The sequence below is a fragment of the Coenobita brevimanus genome, chromosome 87, assembly GCF_032717465.1.
Source record: "Coenobita brevimanus isolate Jiangsu-jjx chromosome 87, ASM3271746v2, whole genome shotgun sequence".
NCBI classification, from domain to species: Eukaryota; Metazoa; Arthropoda; class Malacostraca; order Decapoda; family Coenobitidae; genus Coenobita; species Coenobita brevimanus.
Window position 1 is genome coordinate 11,045,988 of NC_137040.1, and position 21,683 is coordinate 11,067,670.

The 21,683-nt window shown below is 41.5% G+C and overlaps 1 protein-coding gene across 1 annotated transcript in view; it reads left to right on the forward strand.

Annotated features, from left to right (window-relative positions):
- Positions 1–21,683, forward strand: part of LOC145410975 (ribosome assembly protein METTL17, mitochondrial) — a 91,113-nt gene that overhangs the window by 13,331 nt on the left and 56,099 nt on the right. The window contains exon 3 of the mRNA XM_080281031.1: positions 2,358–2,489. Within this exon, the coding sequence (XP_080137157.1) occupies positions 2,358–2,489 (132 nt within the window). The remainder of the gene's footprint in view (positions 1–2,357; positions 2,490–21,683) is intronic.

Below are 21,683 nucleotides of genomic sequence, written 5' to 3' on the forward strand. Positions count from 1 at the left end.
TTTCTGTTTCAAAATGTCTTGTATTCGAGGGATTAATGAATTCTGTATTACATCTAACCTTTCTGTTTAAAAAAGTTTGCTGTTAGCTGAATAAAAGTGTCTGGAAGTAGCAGGAATTAAGCCCAAAGTCCTGTTGTCCTCATATTATAGGATTTAAGACTTAAATCATAAAAGGGAAGGCAAGCCTTCACCTTTTCAACTTTTTATGACAGTTTTGGAGCACATGACAAAGACTGAACATGTGTGGTCTTTCTGTTCAGTGCCCCTCTCCTCCCAGTTACACAGATAATTTATTAACCCAGGATCCTGCATACATGGAGACCATGTATTGCTGTTTATTTTACCCTTTACATAAAAGCTAATATGTTAACCACACTCTTAGCTTGATCTTCACCGTTCACCTAAAATCTCTGTATGGCCCTAACTTGCCAGCTGACATGCTGTTTAAAGGCATACACTACTGTATTTTTCAGAAATAAAACAGGCTTTAGAAAGTTACATTAGAGAGGTAAAATTTGTGGCAATCACCATGACAGATGATGATGAGCAGGTTAGTATCTAGGGGGGAGGGGAGGGTTGGGGGATCCAAGGCTGAGGAGTTAAGGCTGAAGCTGGTATCTCCAACTCCACATCACCATTACTAGGCAGTTGAAATGGGAGGAAACCCCCTCAAAGTTATTTTTAGTGGCATCTGAGGAATTCTGTGCATGTGTGTGGTTGGTACAGAGTTACTTATTGGGGAGGGGAGGGTGGAGCTGGATGCAGTAGTGGTAGGAGGTAGGCTGTGATGAGTTGCTGGGACTTGCTGTTGATCTGCCAGCAAAGGTCCTGCTGTACTTGTGCTATAAAAGGTTTTGTCCCAATCCTGAACTCTTATAGCTGGCTGTGATGTAGGGCTTCATCCCTTGTCTTCCTCAGTCTGTCAGTGGTAATTCTTTCCTCCACTTTTGTACTTGTGACCCTCCTAAACCAGTCCCCCTCTCCCCACATATCAGCATGTTGTATCTTAAGCTACTGATCTGGATCACTTCACCAATGTCTTATACTAAATCTCATACAGTATTCCATATTACGTGATTATAAAGCTTGGAATCGAGGAGTGGCTGGTTGGGGTGGTTATAGGTATGTATGTGGGTGCCAACACCCAGTTAAGGATGAATGGAGATTTGAGTGGAATTTTCCGTGAATGTTGGTGTGCATCAGGGACCAGTCTTGAGCCCCTCGTTGTTATCATGGTACTCTACTTGCAGCCCTGTTACGTGACTTCAGAAATGGACTCCCATAAGAGATGTTGTATGCTGATGATGTGGTGTTGATTGCAGAGAATGAAGGGAGGTGAAGGAAAGATTTAGGAATTGGAGAGATGGTATGGGGCACAAGGGCTTAAGAGTAAGTTTAGACAAAAGAAAAATGATGACAGTGATGGTACAGTATCTAGGGCTGGTGGCAGTACTGTCAAAGAAGAGGGAGAGTGGCCATGTGCAATTTGCCACAAGGACGTGGGAAGTAATTCCATCCTGTGCAGTGTTTGTGATAAGTGGGTGCATAAGAAATGTAGTGGTAGTAGAGGTAGACTGTGAGATATTGCTGATTTCATGTGTGCAGCATGTTGGGGAGAGCATGTGGAAATTGTCAGGTGTGAAAGGATTTATCTTCCTGGTGAGTCTCTTAAGTGTGTGGAAGAGTTTTGTTATTTGGGAGACATGTTATGTGCAGGAGGTTGGGGTGGAGCTTGCTCTGTGGCTACGGTGAGGAGTGGTTGGAAGAAGTTCAGGGAGCTATTGCCTCTCCTGACATGGAGAGGGCTCTCCTTCCATGCTAAGGTATCTTTGTATGCAGCATGTTAGGAGTGTAATGCTGTGTGGTAGTGAGACCTGGACAGTAAAGGAAGAGGATATTCACAGGCTGAAATGCACAGAATTGACAGTGGTTAGGTGGATGTGCAATGCTTCCCTGAGTGCAAGGCCTAGGGGGGCTAGATTTACAATGGAAGAGTTGCGAAGTAGGATGAGACTGGAGTGCATTGGTGTTGTGACGAGGAGAGGTTGATTGAGATGGTTTGGGTATGTGGAGAGGATAGGGGATGATAATAGGGTGCAGAAAGTGAGAAGTGTTAATGTTAGGCATAGGGTTACAAGAGGTAGACCAAAAAAGGCCTGGGACAGGGTCATTAAGTGTGATGTCAGGGATAAGGAACTGAATAGGGAAGCTGCCAGAGATCAAGCAGCATGGAGAGCGGCCATTAGGTGACCAAGGCTGACACATGCAAGCATGTTGGAGCCTTTAAATATGAAATGAAATGAAACAGTAAAGCAGCAATATTACAAGGTTGCACATACATCACTTTCATCTTACAGAATATCCAGAGAAGAACTTAATGAAAGATGGGGAGAAGCTATCCAATTATCTGTGGTCACGCCATACACCTGCGGAAGCTGAGGAGCTAAGTCAGATGAAGGCCAGTGTGGAAGCAGCTGTTATTCAGAAAGGTAGCCAGACATGATTATAGTTTCTAACTTTGCTTATGAAACTTTTTTTTTTTTGTTTTTTATTTTTTTTTATAAATAACAAAGCATGTGTAAGCATTTATTGGTTGTTGGTGACACCCATCATCCACTCACTCAGCGTAGTGATATTCTGTTCCAGAGTAACTCTACATCGAGTGACAAGTCAAATGATTTCTTGTAAACCAGGAAATCGTTTAATACGCTGGGTAGTAACCTTATGACCAACCAGTATGTGTTCCCTACATGCAAACAAGTGGGTTGGCAGAGAGTTAGTGCCCCTTTCCCTGAAAACAACTAACTAAAACGATAAACAAAATGCCTCGGACCAGGACAGGCCAACAGGTGTCGACCAAGGACAGTGCAAAGGACATGGTATGGATTTCAACTTAGAATGTAAGGGATGCAAATCATGAGATGAAAGAGAGAGAGAGAGATTGTCCAGATGCTTGAGGGTGCAAAATTGGAACTATGTGGATTGACTGAGACTAAATGGAGAGGTGAAAGAGTGTGAGTACGGATGGGGTGTATGTGCAGGAGTAGGTGAGAATGAGAGGGCAAAAGTGGGTGTATGTATTATTGTGTGCAGGAGATGGAAGGAGAATATAAGAGTATGGATTGGTTGGTTCAAGGATTGTGTAAGGTTGAAAGTTGTAATACATATGTGGGCAGTTTTGTGTGTATATACACCAACAGAAGACCGTGTGAGCAGAGTGAAATAAGAGTTCCAGTCAAATGTGGGACAGAGCTTGGAAAAGTTTGAGAGGAATGAGAGAGTGTTTTTTATTAGAGATGTGAATGGAAAAGTAGGGAATGTAAAGATGGATGGAGTAGTTGGTGAGTGGGATGTGCCTGCAGAAGAGGATGAGAATGGCAGCCCTCTCGTGGACATTTGTGCAGGGAGGGGGTTAGTGATAGCTAATACCCACTTTAGGCACAAAATGATCCACAGGTACACATGGTGAGTGATGCCTAGGGTGGGTGGTGAACTGAATGATTGGAAGGCAATGAATGATTTTGTGTGTGCAGATGAGAGATCGAGAAGATATGTAGCTAATGGATTCAAGAGCATACAGAGGTTGGGGCAGTGGGGGTGGTGAAAGTCAAAGTACAAATGTGATGGATGATTAGAAGGACTGGAGGAAGTAGTTCATATAAGGAGGGTAGAAAGGTTGCAGGATGATGGAGAAAGGCAGAATATAAGGGAGAAGTGAAGGAATGATTCAGAGCAAATGGGGAAGGGGGAAGGTGTAAACAAAATACTCACAGAAGAAATCTGTACAGCTTGTGAGGTGGTGTGTGGGGTGAAGAGAAGGTGAAAGGGGGTGCAAGGAAGAGCGTGTTGGAATGAAGAGGTGAGACAAGCTGTGGTACAAAAGAAGAAAGCATATAATGAGTGGATAAGAAGCAGAGGCATGGAGGAAGTTGAGAGACGGAAGAGAGAGTTATACAGTATGTATAGAGGAAGGGAGAGGTGAAAAGATTAGTAAGGAAGAGTAAGAAGACAGTGGATGAGGAATTTATAAGGAAATTGAGTGTAAAGCTGAGGGAATGTAAGAAAATGTTCTGCAAGGAGGTAAAGAGTTTGGCAGGGTGATAAAGAAGATAGTAGGGGAGTGAAAGATAAAAATGGTAGATTGATAGTGAAGGGAAAAAAAGTGAACAGATGGAGAAAACACTAAGGAATTGTTAAACATAGAGAATGAAAGTAATGCGAGTGTAAGTGGCTGGGAGAAGGAGGGAGGTGAGAATGGAGGAAGAGATCAGTAGGATGGAACTTGTGGAAGTAATGAAGAGAGTCAGAATGGGGAAAGCCCCAGGAACTGATGGAGTGTGAGGTGAAATGCTGAAGCATCCAGGAGAGATATTAGTAGAATGGATGTGGAAGATGTGCAGATTGACCTGGGAAGAAGGTAAACTCGTGGAGGTTGAAAGTCAGGTATAATTATTCCCCTGTACAAAGGAAAGAGGGAAAAAGAAGTGTTTGTATTTGTAGGGACATTTGTTGTCTTGGTGTGATAGGAAAAGTATATGGTAGGATACTTACTGACAGAGTTAGGGAAATACCAGAGGAATTAGTTGGAGAAGAACAGGGAAGTTGTAGGAAGGTAAGAGGTTGTGTAAATCAGATACTCATCCTTAGGTCTTTAGTGGAAAAGTTTCTAGAGAAGGGAAAGAAGTTGTATGCGGCCTTCATGGATTTGGAGAGTGCGTATGACAGTGTGGATAGTCAAGTAAATGGAAAGCTGTTGAATGCTGTGAAGAAAGTGTATGAGAGTGCTAAGGCTGCAGTGCATGTGAATGGTGAACAGAGTGAATTTTTCTGTTTGAATGTTGGATTGAAACAGGGATGGGTCATGTCTCCATGGTTGTTCAGTCTGCATATGGATTGGGTTATAAAAGAGGTACAAGGTAGGGCAGTGTATATTGGAGGAGCCTAAATGGGAGGGGGCAGCATTTGGAAACTTCCTGTTCAGTTGTTTGCAGATGATATTGTATTGTTAAGTGAAGACGAAGGGAAACTGCAAGGCTTTGTGAATGAGTTTGGGAGAGTGTGTAAGAAACAGAATCTAAAGGTGAATGTAGGGAAGAGTAAAGTTATGGTTTTTGAGAGAAATGAAGTCACTGAATGCACAGTGAAGTTAGATGATGAGGAAATGGAAAATGTGAGTGCATTTAAGTATGGTACTTGGGCAGTATAATGAGTAAGGATGGAAGTTTGAAGGATGAAGTGCTTGAAAGGGTACAGCTGGGAAGAAAGATTGCTGGTTCTTTGAAAGCAGTGATAAGAAACAGGGAAGTGAACATGGATGTAAAAAAGTCAGTGCATGATAGTACAGTGGAATCTCCTGAATTGCACAAACCTAATTAGTGGATTCATAATTCATGGCAACATCATGCAAGAGTTTGCAACATCAGTAAATTGCGGAAATTACACGAAAGTCGCGGATGCAGCCCCAAAAGTGATGCTTTTTCGATGCCTCATGTAAAATGTGCCACCCCTACCTCAAGTCTGCACGTCTAGCTGGACATAAACCAATTGTAGCCAAGCATGACAATTACTAAACCAATCATATTCAAGCATAGCACTTATTATAATCCAATCACAGCGCTTCCCTCTCACGCCAAGCATGAAAGATGCATGTGCATGATGTCCCAGTGCCTGGCTCAGTGCATTGCCTCCTTTCTGTTGTTAGGATGTTGTTCCGGTGTGGTTTATGGGAGGATTTTTTTTTTCCTCCCTTGTTTCCTCTGCCTGCCCAGTGTTACCACAGCTGATCGTAATCCTCCTAAGCCAACAACTTCTTCGAGGAAGGGGAAGAAGAAGAAGAAACCAACATTAACTTACACCCAAAAGTTAGATGTAATAAGGGGGACTGACAGCAGTGAGAAAGAAGCCAAAGTTTCTCACCATTATGGAGTCAACTAGGTAATACTTTGCCAGATGGGCGTGGCAATTTCTTCTATATAACAGACTCACATTTTCAAGTTAACCCCTTAACCGCGGGGCGTCACTTTCGTGACGCTTGGGAGCAAGGGATCATACCGCGGGGCGTCGCTTTTGTGATTCTGTGTTATTTTGAATTCACCCGGGCTTCCAAGTGGGGGCTTGTATCATCTATCAGTACTGCCAGTGTCCAACACTAGTCAGCACTCCTAATCTCATCTGTACTCCCATCCATTGTTGACAATTTAGCCATTTCTCCCCGTTCTTGACTCCCCTCCCTACCCCCCCTCCATTACCCTATCCTCTCGCCTGCCCGGCCGTGCTACGCTAAGTAAATCTTCCCTGGAATTTTTCACTGATTTCATCCATTGAAATAAGCCCTATGCCCTATTCTTATACCAAATAATATATACAAGAAAGAAATAAGGTAAGTGAGAGTGCCATACACCTGGAATTGGCTAATTATCACCTGACAACACCTCACGTGCACTCGTTCGCTAATTTTCGCTGTTTTTTTCCCCTCGAAATATGCCGTATAATCTATTTTCGTAATAAATATACATGTAAGGAGGGAAGGGAGAAGCCTAAGTGATATTTACATTCACCTGGAACTACCTAATTTATAATGTATTGTCTAGATTTCCTGCCAATCATATCAGTGCTAGACAAAGCTGTTTCAAGATTTAACATTGGTAGCTCTGAATATATATCTCCTAAGTAGGCCTCTAATCTATTTTCGTAATAAATATACATGTAAGGAGGGAAGGGAGAAGCCTAAGTGATATTTACATTCACCTGGAACTACCAAATTTATAATGTATTGTCTAGATTTCCTGCCAATCATATCAGTGCTAGACTTAGCTGTTTCAAGAACCAATATTGGTAACTCTGAATAACCCCTAAACAGGCCTCCACGCAGGCCCTGCGTTATCAGTTTACTCTCATCTTCCGAAGAGAGGGGATGTATGTTTCTTCTTGCTGACTTCAAGGCCTTTTTTCACCCTCATGCAAATGGCTCTGTGACCTTTACCCCCTACTAAACCTCGTGTGGAAAGAGGTAAAGGGCTGACAATTGATAAAAGAGCGACTACGATCTTTCTATTGAGTAAAACAGTGCAAGTGGAATTGTAAATAATGTGTAAATAATGTGTAAACAGCAAGTGAAAGTAATGAATGTAAATATACGTGAACAATGGAAAATAGTTTTATAAGTTATTTCAAGTGACAGTGCACAACACAGTGTAAATAAAATAGAAATATAAATAACGTAAATAAAATAGAGAACGTAAATAGATATGTAAATGAGTAGTATTATAAGAATACGAGTATATACCCTAGGAGTAATGAAAGTGAAAGTTTCACTCTAGCATGTCTGAATGCTATGAGTTATGAGAGTGAAGATGAAAGTGACATTCACTCTCAATGCCAGTATACAGGACGAGAAAGTGAATGCTACGTATTTTACTGAAAGAAATTGAATCCCTACAGTGACAATAAACTAATACTACTGAAGGAAACTTATGGATAAAGACTGTAGATATATATAAGTGTTATATAGTAATAGAAATATAAAGTGTGAGGGGTTTTATGAATAATAAATGACAGAGTAACAAAAGCGAACTAGTGCCAGTGCGACGATCAGACGCGCTCATAATTTCCATTGCTTTCACAGTGTTTTTTTTTTTGAGTATGGATCCCAAACTACTTGAAAATTGTAGAATAGTGTTTATAGTGTTTGTATCTGGCTGTGGTAATCATATTACGGGTTGTCGGGAAGTGTAAAGTGGAGACTTCGTTACCCTACTTCAGAGGTCTCCACAAGTCCTACGGTAACCGATGAAGGCTCAACAATCATTCCAGGAGAAAGCTGAAGGTATGTGCCATAAGCATATGTAATTTTATTATTCTAGGACTAATAACTGATTTTTGGCAAATATTTTTTGAGAGTCTGTCGGAGCCCAAATAACCCCGCGGCACACGCAAGTCATTGGTAAACAAGCCCGCGGTGTAGGGGTTAAATAAGTCTGGTATATATGTAACACAGTTAATTGTTGAACTGTGACAAAGAAGCAGAAATGAGTGGGAAAAAAAATATACAGTACCTATTTTGAGGCATTTAAGGAAGAGGGCAGATCTCCCACAACAGTGTTTGCTGTCGATCTCTCCAACAGGCCGCGTTGTTTACCAGCTGCCGCTTCGACTGGAGGCATTAGTGTATTATTCCGAGATGACTGACCCTCATTTATAGCATTCAGAGATAAGTTTTTGAAAATGCCCAGTAGCTGTGGTAATTCAGGATCAATCTTAAGAAACCCGTGAAAGACTCATTTCAATAGAAAATATGGAAAGGCTTTTTTTTTTTTTTTTTTTTTTTTTTTTTTTTAATAAATAACAGAACGGAGGAAGGAAAAACAAATGGGTAAAAACAAAATAATCCATACACCAGATTACTGGTGTCCTCTGTTCATAAAATATCTGTAACAATTAGACTTGAACAGTTGTGGGTCGAAATTTGGAGGAAAACAACTCTGGGGAAGCGAGTTCCAGAGAGATGCAGTTCGGGGAATGAAAGAATTCTGATAGGCAGAAGTTCTGCAATATGGTTGAGTGACATTCCAGTCATGAGCGCTGCCAGATGCCCGTGTAGCACGAGGGAAGGCATAGAGAGGTGGCACCCATTTGGTAAAGAATTAATCGCAACGAGTCCATGACAACGTTGGGTCTGGTTAGTACTTGGATGGGTGACCGCCTGGGAACACCAGATGCTGTTGGCATCCCTACGTGTCAAGTGGAGTTGGTGGAGGATTAGTGCCCCTCCCTGTAAAACAATTAACTCTAAGCCCTTGGCCACCCCGTCTGGGATACATGGCGTCTGGCAATGAATGAATGAGTCCATGACTCTTACGACGACGCGGAGGCAGATGTGGGTGACAATGATACTGCATCCGTTGTCTCCACACTGGACTTTGAGGGGTTCCTGAGGGAGGTTGATGATGAGGAAGCGGCACAGAGGCAGCCGCACACTTGCCTCATGCTGAGAGGCCGTAGTCTGCCTCAAGCCTCAAAACCCCTCCCCCCTCGCACATCCATTCAGACAATGTTGTTAGTCAGAGCCAGGTAAGAATCTTACAGTACTATATTGTTCATTCCCATTCAATATCCTTTACCAATTTCATTTCCAGGTTGTTAGTGTTAGCTGGTGACGAGTCTGATATAGGTTTGGGGGTAAAGGGGGGCAACTTTTCTGAGATGAGAGACCCATAAGTAATTTTTCCCATTAGATCAGTTATTTCCTAAATTGTGGAATTCTCACATTGTGGTGTGAGCTAAGTACCATAAAGCTGCAATTTAGGAGATTCCACTGTATTGTAATACCAACTTAAACATATGGAAGTGAAACTTGCACTTTGTTGGAAGGACACAAGTCCAAGAGTGAGAGCAGTGGAAATGAGTTATTTGAGAGGAGCATGGAAAGACAGACTGACAAATGAGGAAGTGAAGGAGCATTGTGATGTAGATGTGGATGTGATAGAAAGCATAAGGAGAAATACATTGAGGTTTGGCCATGTGGAGAGGATGGAGAGTGAGAGACTAATAAAGAGAGTATATGTGAGTGAGGAGAAGGGATAGAGTGGAGAGGTTCTGTATATGAGAAAGGGGGGGGGGTATGAGCTGGTAGGAGGGCAGTGAAATGGTGGGGGACAGGGTGACATGGAGGCACTTTGTGGCCACCCCTTATGGGATTAAGGCATCTGGCAGTGGATAGATAGATGTATAAGATTCATTCCTGTATGAGACAGTTGTGTTGCATTTATATTAAGAGATCATTGAACGTGCTAGCATGTTTGAGTCTTTCCACTTGATGGCAGCTGCATGCTAATGTGAAAAGTGAAAGGAAGAAGCTTATGGTATATTTAACTCTCCTCATTAGGAAGGAGCTTTCCATTTGTGCCAGTGGCATTCTATGAAATGTGTGAGAAGTGTTATGCTGTATAACAGTGAGACCTTTATATAATGGATTTCTGGTTTATTGAATACCTCAGACCCCACTGAGCTTTTGCCAGCTGTGCTGAACAATGTTCAATAAATGAGGCACATCATGTGGACCATGCAAATGCCTCTGAGTCCACTGAACTGTTTTTTTGACTCTACTGAACAATGGTCGATAAGTGGGGCGTGTTATACAGCCCTTCTAAACTGCTTCCCGGCTGCAGGGTAACGCACAATACAGTGGCCAGTTGGTGGTGGTTTCTCCTTCCCACTTTGGCTAGGTTGGAGATTGCTGACAGGAATAGGTGATGAGTTGGGCTATTTGGGGGGTACTTCTGTTAGGCTTGGACAGGACCAGAATCAGTGGACACACTGTCATACGCAATTGGTTTCCATCTTGCCATGTATTTTTTTTTTTTTATGTGACTGACTCTGGGCATAGGCTTCACAGCCTGATTTCAAGGCCCAGTAGTCCTCCTACATACTGCACACCTCTACATGTCACCACTTCGGCGCTAACACCCATCGTCCATACTGAATACATGCTAGGGCTGTCTCATATAGGACTGATGTATTGGTATTAGCGGGGGTATTTTTTTACTACATTCCACCGCCTCAATCGGTAGAGAGTTAGTTGCATTTAGACAACCCCATTTATGTTTCGTGTTGGGCCCACTGCGTTTGTGTCTCATGTCTGTTATCTTTGTGAAGCGCTTTTCCATTGTGATTGTGAAGAATGGCTTCTAGCACCTCAGGAGTCTCTATACCAGATACGACACCAGAGTCACCAGAAGTCATCTTTGCCAACAGTGACAGTGAGAGACAGTTCACCCAGTGTACAACCTACAAGATGAGTGGCAGTGTATGCAGTGTACAGCCATCTGTATAAGTACAGTGCACAATAAATGTTTCCTATCTTTTTCACTCCAACTTGGCCTGCCCTCTTAACATTGTGACTGTTGAATTGTAGTAACAGATTATAGTAATTCTGTGTTAGTCATGAATGAGAGCTATGACAAGGATGTGAAATTAACTGCAAAAGGGCAAAATTATGAGCCAAGTTAGTGTAAAATAGGTAAAGTTTTCCTGCTTAGAATTAAAATATGATACAGTACCCATTTATTTTCAAACACGTGCTTGAATTCCCACTTGAGGAGGGGCACCCTCAGCATTATTGAAACTGGCTTCCTCTCAGTTAGTTTGTTATATGAGGCCCCTAATAACATAGTGTACTGAGCGCCACTGCAAGCAAAACTGAGTTAAGTATATTATCATGTAGCCCAAACCCTCTTTGATCTGGAAAGCAACCACGAGGTACAGAAAGCAACTGGCATTAAGGTCCAAATTCCCCTTCTGTAACATGGTCTTACTGCCTGCTTCACCTTACTGCGTCGACAAGCCTTCATGCTGGTCACAGAATGTGCCAAGTGCCTCCCAGCAACGTGTTGTCTGGTGTTACCAGATACTAGCATTTCTTTATGTTCAGTCATGCATTTTTTTTTTTTAGCATTATTAATTATTGTACCATTATTCAAACATAATAGAATATTTTACCATAAAATTGCATGATTTTAAGGGTAAGTTAGCTATAATGTACAGAAAATGGGAAAGGCAGAGCTCAGCAAGACATTGGCAACTGTGATCTGGGAATCTGTCGCAACGTGACACAGTTTTTTGTTTACCAGCCGGCCTAGAACACTGCCTGGATTAACTGGCTATTTTCAGAGCTGTTTTAGTGTTTTTCTCATTGTCTCGAGAACATGAGTGACACTTGTAGTGAGCAAAAAGCTGCTGGTCCTTCTCATAACTGAAAAAGAGCATACCATTATTCTCAAATGGCTAAAATGAAAGATTTCTTTTTTTATAATGGTTTTTAATTTTGAAAATAGTATTACATCTATTTTGCTTTTGTAAACATTTCCCATTGATATCTTTGGTTGGTTTGATTGTTAAAAATGCTTACTGAGAGTACCTTTTGTCTCTCAATAACCACACTGGAGAAAAACGCAGCTATTGTTGTACCTTTCAGAATGCTACTAATTTCTCTTCTACCAAGATTAGCATGACATGAAAGTATGAACTTCAAGCTAAAGAAAAAAAAAAAAAAGCACAAAAATATTTACTAGTTCCAAAGTTATGGCATTTTGAAAGTTACACAACTTTAACTGGGTTTTCTCCATTTTCAACATGGGGCGTTTGGTACCCTGTGTTATTAGGGGCCTCATATGGAGGGTCTACTGTATAAATATACATATACACTGCACTCAACTAACTCACTGTAATTTCCTTCTGAACTCATGCCATGAGTTGGAAAAATGTGAGTTAAAAAAAACACACCTTATGGGGAAAATTATATTTGATTCTGCCATGGTGTCAAGTAGCCTAGTATAACATTAACCTCTTAACCGTGGGGCGTCACTTTCGTGACGCTTGGTAGCAAGGGATCATACCGCGGGGCGTCGCTTTTATGATTCTGTGTTATTTTTAATTCACCCGGGCTTCCAAGTGGGGGTTTGTATCATCTATCAGTACTGCCAGTGTCCAACACTAGTCAGCACTCCTAATCTCATCTGTACTCCCATCCATTGTTGACAAGTTAGCCATTTCTCCCTGTTCTTGACTCCCCTCCCTACCCCCCCTCCATTACCCTATCCTCTCGCCTGCCCGGCCGTGCTACGCTAAGTAAATCTTCCCTGGAATTTTTCACTGATTTCATCCATTGAAATAAGCCCTATGCCCTATTCTTATACCAAATAATATATACAAGAAAGAAATAAGGTAAGTGAGAGTGCCATACACCTGGAATTGGCTAATTATCACCTGACAACACCTCACGTGCACTCGTTCGCTAATTTTCGCTGTTTTTTTCCCCTTGAAATATGCCGTATAATCTATTTTCGTAATAAATATACATATAAGGAGGGAAGGGAGAAGCCTAAGTGATATTTACATTCACCTGGAACTACCTAATTTATAATGTATTGTCTACATTTCCTGCTACTCATTTCAGTGCTATACATAGGTGTTTCAAGAGCTAACACTGGTAGCACTGAATATCCCCTAAGTAGGCCTCCACCCGGCCCTCCCTTATCAGTTTACTCTCATCTTCCGAAGTGGAGGTACGTCTGTTTCGTCTTGCTGACTTCAGGGACTTTTTCACCCCCATGCAAAGGGCCCTGTGACCTTTACCCCCTACTAAACCTCGTGTGGAAAGAGGTAAAGGGCTGACAATTGATAAAAGAGTGACTACGATCTTTCTATTGAGTAAAACAGAGCAAGTGGAATTGTAAATAATGTGTAAACAGCAAGTGAAAGTAATGAATGTAGATATACGTGAACAATGGAAAATAGTTTTATAAGTTACTTCAAGTGACAGTGCATAACACAGTGTAAATAAAATAGAAATTTAAATAACGTAAATAAAATAGAGAACGTAAATAGAAATGTAAATGAGTAGTATTATAAGAATACGAGTATATACCCTAGGAGTAATGAAAGTGAAAGTTTCACTCTAGCATGTCTGAATACTATGAGTTATGAGAGTGAAGATGAAAGTGACATTCACTTTCAATGCTAGTATACAGGACGAGAAAGTGAATTCTACATACAGTATTTTACTGAAAGAAATTGAATCCCTACAGTGACAATAAACTAATATTACTGAAGGAAACTTATGGATAAAGACTGTAGATATATATAAGTGTTATATAGTAATAGAAATATAAAGTGTGAGGGGTTTTATGAATAATGAATGACAGAGTACCAAGAGCGAACTAGCGCAAGTGCGACGGTCAGACGCGCTCATAATTTTCATTGCTTTCACAGTGTTTTTTTTTTTGGAGTATGGATCCCAAACTACTTGAAAATTATAGAGTAGTGTTTATAGTGTTAATATCTGGCTGTGGTAATCATATTACGGGTTGTCGGGAAGTGTAAAGTGGAGACTTCGTTATCCAACTTCAGAGGTCTCCACAAGTCCTACAGTAACTGACGAAGGCTCAACAAACATTCCAGGAGAAAGCTGAAGGTATGTGCCATAAGCATATGTAATTTTAATATTCTAGGACTAATAACTGATTTTTGGCAAATATTTTTTGAGAGTCTGTCGGAGCCCAAATAACCCCGCGGCACACGCAAAACATCGGTAAACATGCCCGCGGTGTAGGGGTTAATGGAACCCCTCTTAACACCACTTAACACTAACATCCTGTCTCAGAAGTATGTACTGCATATCTTATAGTAATAATAAACAATATTAAAAGACATTACATATCCATGTATGATAATAAAAGATACTGAAAAGCATTTACCTAAATCCTACTGATGACAATGCTTACATCAACGAGAGATGGGTAGCGGTTATGGCACACTAGCTTAGTTGCAGTACTGGCCACTAGGTGTAGGTGGCGTGGGTGGAGAAAGCATTGTTCTGATTGGCTGCACAATCACAAGGACTGTGTGCTTAAATATGATTGGCATCCAGTTGCGAGTTGTGGCTACAATACCGTGAGTTAAACATCTTCTCAGAAATAAACCATTTTCTAGTGGAAAAATGCGAGTTAAAGCATTTTCCTTGAGTTTGGTGATAATGGTGACTACACCGTGAGTTAGATAATTCGTGAGTAAGAAGTCCGTGAGTTATGTAAGGGCACTGTATATAAACTACAGTATATATATGTTTCATTCATTCATCATCCAATCCTGTGTTGCCCCATGAGGAACGTAGGAGCCCGGGGCTAGGCAAGTTGGTCCTGACATTTAAGATGAGAGTGACCAGCCTCACTCATTCCTGAGTGCCATTATGTGAGCAATAAACTCAAACCACCTCTTGGATATAAACCTTCACTGGCTCTATCCGACTGGAACTCCGTAATTACCCGCTAAACCACCAGGCGCCAAAATTTGGTTAAATTTTTACCACCCAGTGTAGTAAATGGTTTCCTGGTGTACAGGAAACCATTTGGCTTGTCACTCATTGACTGTAGAGTCACCCACATGCAGAAGGAAGAGGAAAGAATGAAGGAAAGACAGAAGAGTGAATGTAAAGTCACTTGTAGGCAGAAAGAGGAGGAAAGAATGAGGGAGACAAAGACAGAAGAGGATGGAAGGAAAGAAGGATGGAGGAGAGGAAAGGGGAGACACCCAAGATCAGCAGTACATCGAGTGAGTGGATGGTGAGCGCTCCCCACCTACCACAAAGTACATATATATATATATATATATATATATATATATATATACATATATAATCATCAACCGTTTGAGTGTCCACTGCAGGACCGGCCAATTCCGACCGAAATGGGGATGATACAGCCTATGTATCTCTACCAGTGACTTAGGCTGTCTGGTACAGATTGTATGTTGGGTGAGAAGTGCTTGTAAGTGTGATTGTAGTGTTGGATTGGCTTTGGATGTGTGTGTAGTCTGTGAACCAAATGTAATCGGACCGCGCAAGCCGACTGGGTGCAAGCATACTTTATAGTAAGCGACACTGGTTCAACCACAGCACCCATTACGTCTGCCAAAGCAGTACGTGACCAGAAGAATGCTTCAAAATTTATTTCCCTGGAGGGGCACAAACCTTCATTCTCCCATGTGAAAATGCACACTGTACCATAGCAAGGGAGTTTGGACAGCAGGGAATTGTGCCATAATCTGTAGAAAGCTTTAGAAATATCAAGGGCTACTGCATGAGTTTCTCCATGTAGGTCAATTGATTAATGGATGGTATGAGTTAGGAGACTGAGTGTGTCAATGGTGGATCTTTCCTGGCAAAAACCATATTGTCTATCACTAATTAAGTTGTTGGATTCAAGATGTTTAACAATGTGCTTATTAATTAAAGTTTCAAATACCTTACCAAGAGAAGACATGACAGCTATTGGTCTCTAATCAGAGGGGTCAGAGGAACTTCCTTTCTTCGGAACTGGGTGGATATTGGTTTCTTTCCATGAATTTGGGAATGAAGAAGTATGTATGCATAGTCTGAATTATTTAGCTAGAACAGAGGCAAGTTCAGGGGAACACTTTTTCAAAACAATTGGCAGAATTCCATCAGGGCCTGGAGCTTTGTTGGTAGGTAAATTGTCTAGGATGGATTTTACGTATCATGTCTGTATTTTATGTGGGGCAATTTCGGGAGAGTCAAGTTCTAGTACTGGGACATTCTGGCTGGCATCCTCTATAGTGGAATTTCTGGCAAATGTACTGGCAAAAATATCTGCTTTCCCATGCGGGTCATTTGTAATGTTGCCATCTGAAGATATTAGTAGGGGAATGGAAGATGACTTGTTAACCCCTAAACCACGGGCTTGTTTTGCTTTGACTTGCGGCTCCCGCGGGCATATTTGCGCTTTGGCAGACTCTCTAAAAATATTTGCCAAAAATCAGTTATTAGTCCTAGAATATCAAAATTACATATGCATATGGCACATACCTTCAGCTTTCACCTGGGATGTTTTTTGAGCCTTCGTCGAGTACCGTAGGACTTGTGGAGACCTCTGAAGTTGGGTAACGAAGTCTCCACTTTACACTTCCCGACACCCCGTAATATGATTACCACTGGCTGATATTATCACTAGAAACACTATTCTATGATTTTCAAATAGTTTGGAATCCATACTCCAAAAAAAAAAAAAAAAAAAAACACTGTGAAAGCAATGAAAATTACGAGCGCGTATGACCTTCCCACTTGCGCTCGTTCGCCGCTGGTATTCTGTCATTTATTATTCATAAAAACACTCACATTTTATATTTCTAATACTATATAACACTTGTATATATCGGCAGTTTTTATCCATAAGTTTCCTTCAGTAATATTAGTTTATTGTCACCATAGGCATTCAATTTCTCTTTCAATAAAATACGTAGCATTCACTTTCTCGTCCTGTATACTAGCGTTGAGAGCGAATCTGTCACCTTCACTTCCACTTTCATAACTCATGGTATTCATACATGCTAGAGTGAAACTTTCACTTTCATTACTCCTAGTATATATACTCATATTCTTATATTACTACTCATTTACATTTCTATTTACATTCTCTGTTTTATTTACATTATTTACATTTCTATTTTATTTACACTGTGTTATGCACTGTCACTTGCAGTAACTTATAAAACTATTTTCCACTGTTCACTTATATTTACATTCATTGCTTTCACTTACTGTTTACACATTATTTACATTTCCACTTGCACTGTTTTACTCACCAGGAAGATCGTAGTCGCTGTCCATCATTTTCATTGATAAATCAGCCAGTTCACGTTCCACAGCAGTCACTTAGCCCTGTACCCCTTTCCACACGAGGTTTAGTAGGGGTAGAGGTCACAGGGCCCTTTGCATGGGGCTAGTAAGTGGCGGAATTGGACAGGCGCGAATCCGACGTGGTTTCACCTTGAAAGACGACAGTAAACTGAATGCTGTGGTGGCCTAGGGGGAGTGCATCGCTGCTAATGTCAGCGTGGTGACGGCTGCTAATATATACGCTATGAAATGATTGACAGGAAATATAGACAATGCATAATAAATTAGGTAGTCCAGGTGAATGTAAATATCACTTAGGTTCCTTCCTTTCTTATATATATTTTTATTACGAGAATAGATTATACGGCATATTTCAAGGGGAAATAAACAGCGAAAATTAGCGAATGAGTGCACGTGAGGTGTTGTCAGGTGTTAATTAGCCAATTCCAGGTGTATGGGACTCTCACTTACCTTATTTCTTTTTTGTATACAGTAAACCCTCATTATACGATGGGGTTCCGTTCCTGAAAACCCCATTGTAAAGCAATCCATCGTATAGCAATCCCATTATAACATGGAGTCAATGGGGATACGTTCCCAGACGTGCCTAAACTCTCACATACACACACCTTAGCACTCACATACATGAAATATCCTTATGTTTAAACATTTAAAGTAACACATTAATAGTGAATAAAGAGAAAAAAGCATGAAAACTACAGTATACAGTAGATCTTACCTTTACTGAAGCAAGCAATGGTTGTTTATGTGGTTCCTAGACAATTCGCCATGAAGTCGACAATTCGTCGTCATAATATGGACGTTCCCTGTCAGGACAATTCTCCGTCATTCTATAAACATTCTTATTACTGATTAACTGATACTTTAATAACTTATTCTCAGGGGGATCTATCAAAGTCTATTTTCATTCAATAGCATTGGCTTTGGATATCATTTGTAAGTTGCACTTTTAGACAATATTTAACTTGTTTCTACCTTGCTGTAGTTGACTTTGAATTATGTTCTAGCATCACCCACAGCTGTTTTCATTAATTTCCATTGGTACTACAACATCCTGGGTATATTTTAAAACGAAGAGGTACAAGTACAGTACTAAAAAACTAGTGTACCGCCTAAATAAACTGATGTAAAAATAAACGACGGGGAATCATCCTGACGACGAAAAGTCCCGATGGCGAATTGTCTTGTTATTGTTGTGATGGCGAATTGACTTGATGGCGAGATATCCCGAAACATTTATATAGACGTAACATGAAGATTATTTGTATAATTCCAAAGTATGTTGATCGATGAATGATTCTTTGATCACGAAGGAGGAAGTGGAGAAGGCAGTAAAGGAGATGAAAACAGGGAAAGCTGCAGGTATGGATGGGTGTGCTGTGGAATGCCTGAAGGGTGGTGGAGTGACTATTGTTGACTGGTTAGTAAGATTGTTGAATGTGTGCTTTGAGAAAGGTATGGTGCCAATTGACTGGGCAAGTGCTTGTGTGGTCCTGTTGTATAAAGGCAAGGGTGATAAGTATGAATGTACTAGCTTTAGGGGTATAAGTCTGTTGAGTGTTGTAGGTAAAGTGTATGGTAGAGTGTTAATTATGAGAGTTAGAGAGGGTACAGAGGGAGTGATTAGTGATGAGCAGTGTGGCTTTAGGAGAGGGAGGGGATGCGTTGATCAGGTGTTTGCTGTGAGACAAGTGTGTGAAAAGTATTTAGCGAAAGGCAAGGATGTGTTTTGGGCATTTATGGATTTAGAGAAAGCGTATGATAGAATTGATAGGGAGGCTTTGTGGACTGTTTTAAGATTGTATGGACTTGATGGTAGGTTACTAAATGGGGTGAAAAGTTTTTATGTAAATAGTAGAGCGTGTGTAAGAGTGGGAAATGCTGTGAGTGATTGGTTTCCCGTGAGAGTGGGGCTGCGACAGGGATGTGTGATGTCGCCTTGGTTGTTTAATATTTACGTGGATGGTGTTGTAAGGGAGGTGAATGCAAGAGTTTTAGGTGGTCTGAGTCTGGTAAATGTTGATGGAGGAGAGTGGAATCTGAAGCAGCTGCTGTTTGCAGATGATACTGCACTGGTGACTGATTCAGAGGAGAGATTGAGACAGTTGGTAGAGGAGTTTGGAAGGGTGTGTGAAAGGAGGAAATTGAAAGTAAATGAGAATAAGAGTAAAGTGATGAAGTGTACGAGGTTGATAGATGGTAGGGGGATGAATATAGTTTTGAATGGTGAGTTGCTTGAGGAGGTAGATTGTTTTAAATATCTAGGGTCACATGTTGCTGTGGATGGAAGAATAGATGCAGAAGTGAAGTTTAGAATAAATAAAGTAGGAAAGGTGCTGGGAGGAATGAAAAAAGTGTTTAAATGTCGTTCGCTTAGAATGGATGTAAAGAGAAGGCTGTATGAGGGTGTTGTGGTACCGACTGCATTATATGGGGCTGAAACATGGAATATGGATGTAGCAGAGAGGAAAAGTTTGAATGTAATGGAGATGAGATGTCTGAGGAGTATGTGTGGAGTGACGCGTATGGATCGATTGCGAAATGATGAAGTGCGAAGGAGAACTGGAGTTGTTCGGGAGATGGCTGGTAGAGTTGAGCAGAGGGTGTTGCAATGGTTTGGGCATATGGAGAGAATGGATAATGAGCGATTGGTGAAAAAGATAACTAGATCTGATGTGAGAGGTGTAAGGCTGAGAGGAAGACCACGAATAGGATGGATGGACAGTGTGAAGAGAGCGCTGGATGCGAGAGGGATGTCTGTTGAGCAAGGAAGAGTGGCTGTGCGTGACAGAAATAAATGGAGAGAAATTGTGAATGAATAAGTGATGACGCAGCCCTGAGGGGATATTCTTCCACATTTGGTCTGATCAGCTAGTCAGGTCAGGTGCGGGTAAGGGGATGGGTCTATGATGTGGCAGGGGTAAACCAGTTCTGCTGTCGGGCCCTGCTGCGGCTGTCACTGATTGCATTGCGCAGTTGACCCTTGTGCGGTGTGATGCGGTGAGGATCTGTCCGTTCTCGCCTTTGGAGCTAAGATGCGAATGAATGTGTTTGAATGGATGAGTAAATGGAGAGTGAGTCGTCCTGTCTCGGCTACCTCCCTTTCCTTGGGGGAAGCAGCCTAGGTATATAGATAGAGATAGATAGATGTTGATCGTTCACTGAAGGTAATTCGGCATATATATAAATGCCAATGTCTCGTATGTAGCCTTATGCTAAGATGAAGGATCGATCATAAATCAGCTGATTCACATTTCAATATATTATTATTTTTCATTTAATGCCCATGATTTGATGCCATATTTTACATTTACTATATAAACAATAAACCACCATCACTTTTATAACTTACATAATTAAAAAACTAGTTTACTTGCTAAATAAACTGATACGTAAATAAATGATGGGGAATCGTCCTGACGGCGAATTGTCCCGACTCGGCCTCACAGTCACAGGGACTCACAGCCCTCACTCATCAATGTCAGAACTGCCTGCTGGGCAGGGCTAGCTAATGAGGCTGGACCGGTGGACAAGTGTGTGTGGTCTAATGCCGACAGTGTGAGGACGTTTTTGTTGCTTTTGAACATTCGCTGTTCACTGAGCCGCGGATGATCCATCGTTGTTGCAAATCATTCCCATTGTATAGTGGGCATAGGGTACTAAAATTTTGACACTGTATAAGCGAAATATCGTACAAAGAGGCATTGTATAATGAGGGTTTGCTGTATATTATTTGGTATAAAAATAGGGCATAGGGCTTATTTCAATGGATGAAATCAGTGGAAAATTCCAGGGAAGATTTACTTAGCGTAGCACGGCCGGGCAGGCGAGAGGAGAGGGTAATGGAGGGGAGGTAGGGAGGGGAGTCAAGAACGGGGAGAAATGGCTAAATTGTCAACAATGGATGGGAGTACAGATGAGACTGGGAGTGCTGACTAGTGATGGACATTGGCAGTACTGATAGCTGATACAAGCCACCACTTGGAAGCCTGGACGAATTCAAAATAACACAGAATCACAAAAGTGACGCCCCGCGGTATGATCTCTTGCTCCCAAGCGTACACCCCGCGGTTAAGGGATTAAGTGTGACCTGAGGGTTAAGGGACTGAACAGGGAGGCTGCAATGGATCGTGCAGCATTGAGAGCCGCCACTAGGTGACCAAGGCTGACACATGCAACCATGTTGGAGCCTTTAAAAATGAAACGATATATATACGTCAAGTGGGGTTGGTGGAGGATTAGTGCCCCTCCCTGTAAAACAATTAACTCTAAGCCCTTGGCCACCCTGTCTGGGATGCATGGCGTCTGGCAATGAATGAATGAAAAAATATATCATCATCAGCATCATCCGAACCTCCTTTCCCACCCAAGGGCAGGGTGAGGAGTAGCAATGTCCAGACAGCCCAAAATTGCCCAATCCAATGGGCCACGCTTCCATTCACTCATCATTCAAGCCCCCGGAATCCTGGCTCTA